Below are 3854 nucleotides of genomic sequence, written 5' to 3' on the forward strand. Positions count from 1 at the left end.
TAGAAAAAGATAATTCTTTTTTTTTTTAATGTCACTGTAAGAGAACAAGAAAGTAACATGGAAATTTGAACTCAACATGAATATCCAGCTCCCATCAAGGGGTCAATGGGGGTACAGTTTACACGACATCCTACATATTTTTCAGTAAATAAAGTCAACATTGTTGGATCATGAGTACTAAATACTACGTGATTTAAGAGAATTAATGTGTGGAAATGTGGTTTTATTTTTGCGCTCATCGAGATCTTGGGGGTGGGAAGAATTGCGTACCAGCCATGAAGCTGTTAATTGGAGCCGGATACAAAGAAGGGTCAAGGAAAAGCGAGGCACTGGAGCCTGCAGCGGCGGAGGTGGCGTTTGTAGAAGGTCCGGTTATTAAATTAAGTTGTTGAACGCCAGCGCTGACGCTGCCACCGCCGGATGAAGTTTCCCCGGCGGCCATGTAATGACTTTCAGAGCCTTGATCGTAGAGAATTCCTTTGAAAACATGGCCAGAAATGTTGACTTCAGTTTGATATGCGTACTGATCTTCGGCATCATCAATGGCGCTCACTTTTACGCAACGGAAAACAGCCTGTGAAGTCACCTCGGAAGGAAAATTCCCGAGCTCCAACCCTAAAAGACATTCAATCTCGTATAACTTCAAATGCTGCAACGTTAGCTAGTGCATATATATAATTGTTAATTATTTGAATCTTGATTATTTAATTCTAGACTAGAAAAAAAGGGAGAGAATGGGGAATAGGGTTTTCTGTCAGGATTACCCAAATACAGTGTTTAAGTGAAAAAGCTGATGGGGGTCAATTTGTTTACACGCAATCGATATGGGGTATATATATTTAATTTGTTCGTCTTCATCGTGGTAACGTAGAATCCAAACATAAACAAAAAATATATGTTTAGAGTCTCACATTAAAAAATATATAAGAATTTTCTTGTATTTGAATGGAATAAATCCTGTGATTTCCCCTGTTTATTATTACCAGAGTTGGTAGTAGGCACTACGCCTGTGCACGCAAGAGAAATGGAAGCACTGGGATTTTCTCTTGGCCTTTTCCCAGTGTTACCCTCTCTATCTTCTTGATCTTGCTGCTGATTTTGATTCTGCGGCAAACCAGCAAGTTGCTGTTGCCTTTCTCTTCTTTTAGCTGCGGGTACCCAAGTGCTTTTAACATGAGTTTGGCAACTAAAACCTCGGCTCTTACAGCAAGTTCTACACCTCATGTAAGAACAATCTTTCTTAGCTTGATTTCCACAGTCTTGGCAGCTAATTCCCCCTCCCACGCTGCTTTTCATCATCAAAAACCCCGATCTTGGAGATTCATCCAAGATATTGAACCCGCTGCCGCGGCTGGGACCCACCGCGAGTCCTCCCGCGGAGGCGTAAAGATCCTGAAGTGGGTTTCCGACACCGCGCTGCAAGAAGTTCTCTGCTTGGTGGGGGTGTTGCTGAGGCTGGTGATGATGCTGTGGTTGCCAGAGCTCGAAACCCTTGTATGAAATTTCTTCATTTCTGAACAAAAACCAGCTCTCGGGATTAATTTCTGAAGGTGGATTGTTATGGCTAGTGTTTTCTTGATCAGGGTTGCTGCTACCTCCTCCTAGTCCGCCGCTGCTCCCTCTTCTCCCTCCGCCCCCGCCCCCACCGCCGCCTAGTGAGAAAAAACCAGCCATTTCTTAAATCTTCTCGTGGAGATTAACTGTGACACACAATCCATAGCACAATTAACACCCAACAGCGACGATCACAATAATGACCCAAGAAATAAGCCCGCAAGGCACGCGAAAATTGTTCTTCCTCAGTCAGGTACTGTTTTTGTGTCTGCGGAGTTGTGGGTTTTAAGCCAGACAACTTCTGTAATTCGAATGAATGAGAAAGAGCCGGACAATTATTATTGAAAGTATTATTTTTTTATATATATATTATATATGTGAGAGTATTTTGCATGTGAAAGAAAGATTGAATATATATGAACAGTAGCAGGCAACAGCCGCAAATAAGAATTGGATCTTTAAATAAACATAATATAAATGCAGATTTTGGGGAGAGGAAAGGAGTATTTGTCAGTTTTTTCAGTAAGAAAGAAGAGAGGGGAGAGGAAGAAGAGAAGGGATGACTTTTCGGGACAAGAAATTTAATGGGATCCTTCAATTCTGTGGCTGTGTTTGTGTGTGTGCATTAAAGGATGCAGAATTAACTGCTCTGCCACGCCGCCATGGCCTCCAAAAAAGCAACTCCTCCTCTTTCTTTTTCTTTTATTTTATTTTCATCTTATATTATATTTTATTATATTTAAAAAGAGATGTTCTCTAATCAAGCAACCACCAAACTTACTCAAAATTGTCCTCCTCTCTTTCACGGTTCCATATGAATGGTTGTGACTAAAATCCCAATTCATCAACTGTTACCACTTTGATTTTATTTTATTTTATTTAGCAATTGTTCTTACTTAAAATTAATGATACCGATGGTCTGTAAATTTTGATCGTATTAGAATTTACCAAGGTGAATAAGGAGAAGAGTAGATCTCTTGTAAGACGGTTACGAATCTTTATTCGTGATATATATATGTAAAAGTGGGTTTATTGTGATACAGTCTCACTTATTTTTATTTATGACACCGTTCAGTCATATTATATATATATATATGTGTGTGTGTGTAAAAGTGGGTTTATCATGTGATACACTCTCATTTATTTTTATTTATAACACCGGTCAGTCATATTCATGTTTACAATAATAAGTAACATTTTTGACATAAAAAATAATACATTTTCATATGTTGCTCAAATAAGATATTCGTATCATAAATGGGAAAAAATGATTTATAACGAAAATTTGAATAAACGTAATAAAACTGAGAAATCAATTGTGATGATTAATCAATACTCATAAACCAAATACGGCCAGCAGTATATTTTTTCAAGAAAGCAAAAATTATTTACTATAATGCACTATTCTAATCAGGGGTGAGCACGATTTCGGTTAAACCAAATTAACCGACCGAACCTGAGCCAATTCGAAAATTCGGTTCGGTTATTTCGGAAATTTGGTTTTCAAATTAAAAAAATTCGGTTATATCGGTTAATTCGGTTCGATTATGATTTTCAAAATTTTGAAATCGGTTAACCGAATTAATCGATATAATAAATATTATTATTAATAAATTTTTATTATTTATCAATTTTTTTTATATTTTTAATTTTAAATTTTAAAATCGATATAATATGTATTAATTGTATTCAAACAAAACTTATACATTTGTGATGTGTGTTATTTTATGTTTTTATGCATTTGTATAGATTGTAGTGTTTAAGAAAAATTTCATATATAATTAAAGTTAAATCACAATTTTTTTTTAAAACTAATCGGTTAATTCGGTCACCGATTTTAATTCGGTTCATCGATTATGAAAATTAATTCGGCCGATTCGGTTATGGCCAAATATTTCGGTTCGGTTCGGTTCGGTTATGGTACCGACCGAATACTCACCCCTAATTCTAATGGCGTGTAAAAGTACGGTTTAAACATGAAACGTGAGGACAAATAACAGTTTACGACACTTGATAAAACTTAAAACAATAGAAGTTAAAATAACATAAGATTTGTTATTGGAAGTTCGAATGACAAAATTCTTTTGTGTTACCCTTTCTTCTGTTCTAGAAGGTATTACTAAAAGACTTTGATATTTGAAAACTTGTACGAACTCAGTTCAGTAGGACTTACCTTTGCTTACTGAAACTCTTAATATTACAACTCAATACTTGATGAATTTTAATGTTAGGAACGATTCTTTTTCATATTATAAACACTTCACACTTTTCAATAAGCAAATACAATGAAAGAGTTTGTA

General features: G+C 36.0%; 1 protein-coding gene across 1 annotated transcript; it reads right to left on the bottom strand.

Moving 5' to 3' along the window:
- LOC142530061 (protein EXPRESSION OF TERPENOIDS 1-like) lies at positions 1–2169 on the bottom strand. The gene is made up of 2 exons (XM_075635823.1): positions 984–2169; positions 1–615 (listed from the first exon to the last, which is right to left on the bottom strand). The coding sequence occupies exons 1-2, from the start codon at positions 1672–1674 to the stop codon at positions 236–238; spliced, it is 1071 nt and encodes a 356-aa protein (XP_075491938.1). The 5' UTR covers positions 1675–2169; the 3' UTR covers positions 1–235.
- Between the last annotated feature and the right edge of the window lie 1685 nt (positions 2170–3854).

Source organism: Primulina tabacum, chromosome 16, assembly GCF_025594145.1.
Source record: "Primulina tabacum isolate GXHZ01 chromosome 16, ASM2559414v2, whole genome shotgun sequence".
NCBI lineage: Eukaryota > Viridiplantae > Streptophyta > Magnoliopsida > Lamiales > Gesneriaceae > Primulina > Primulina tabacum.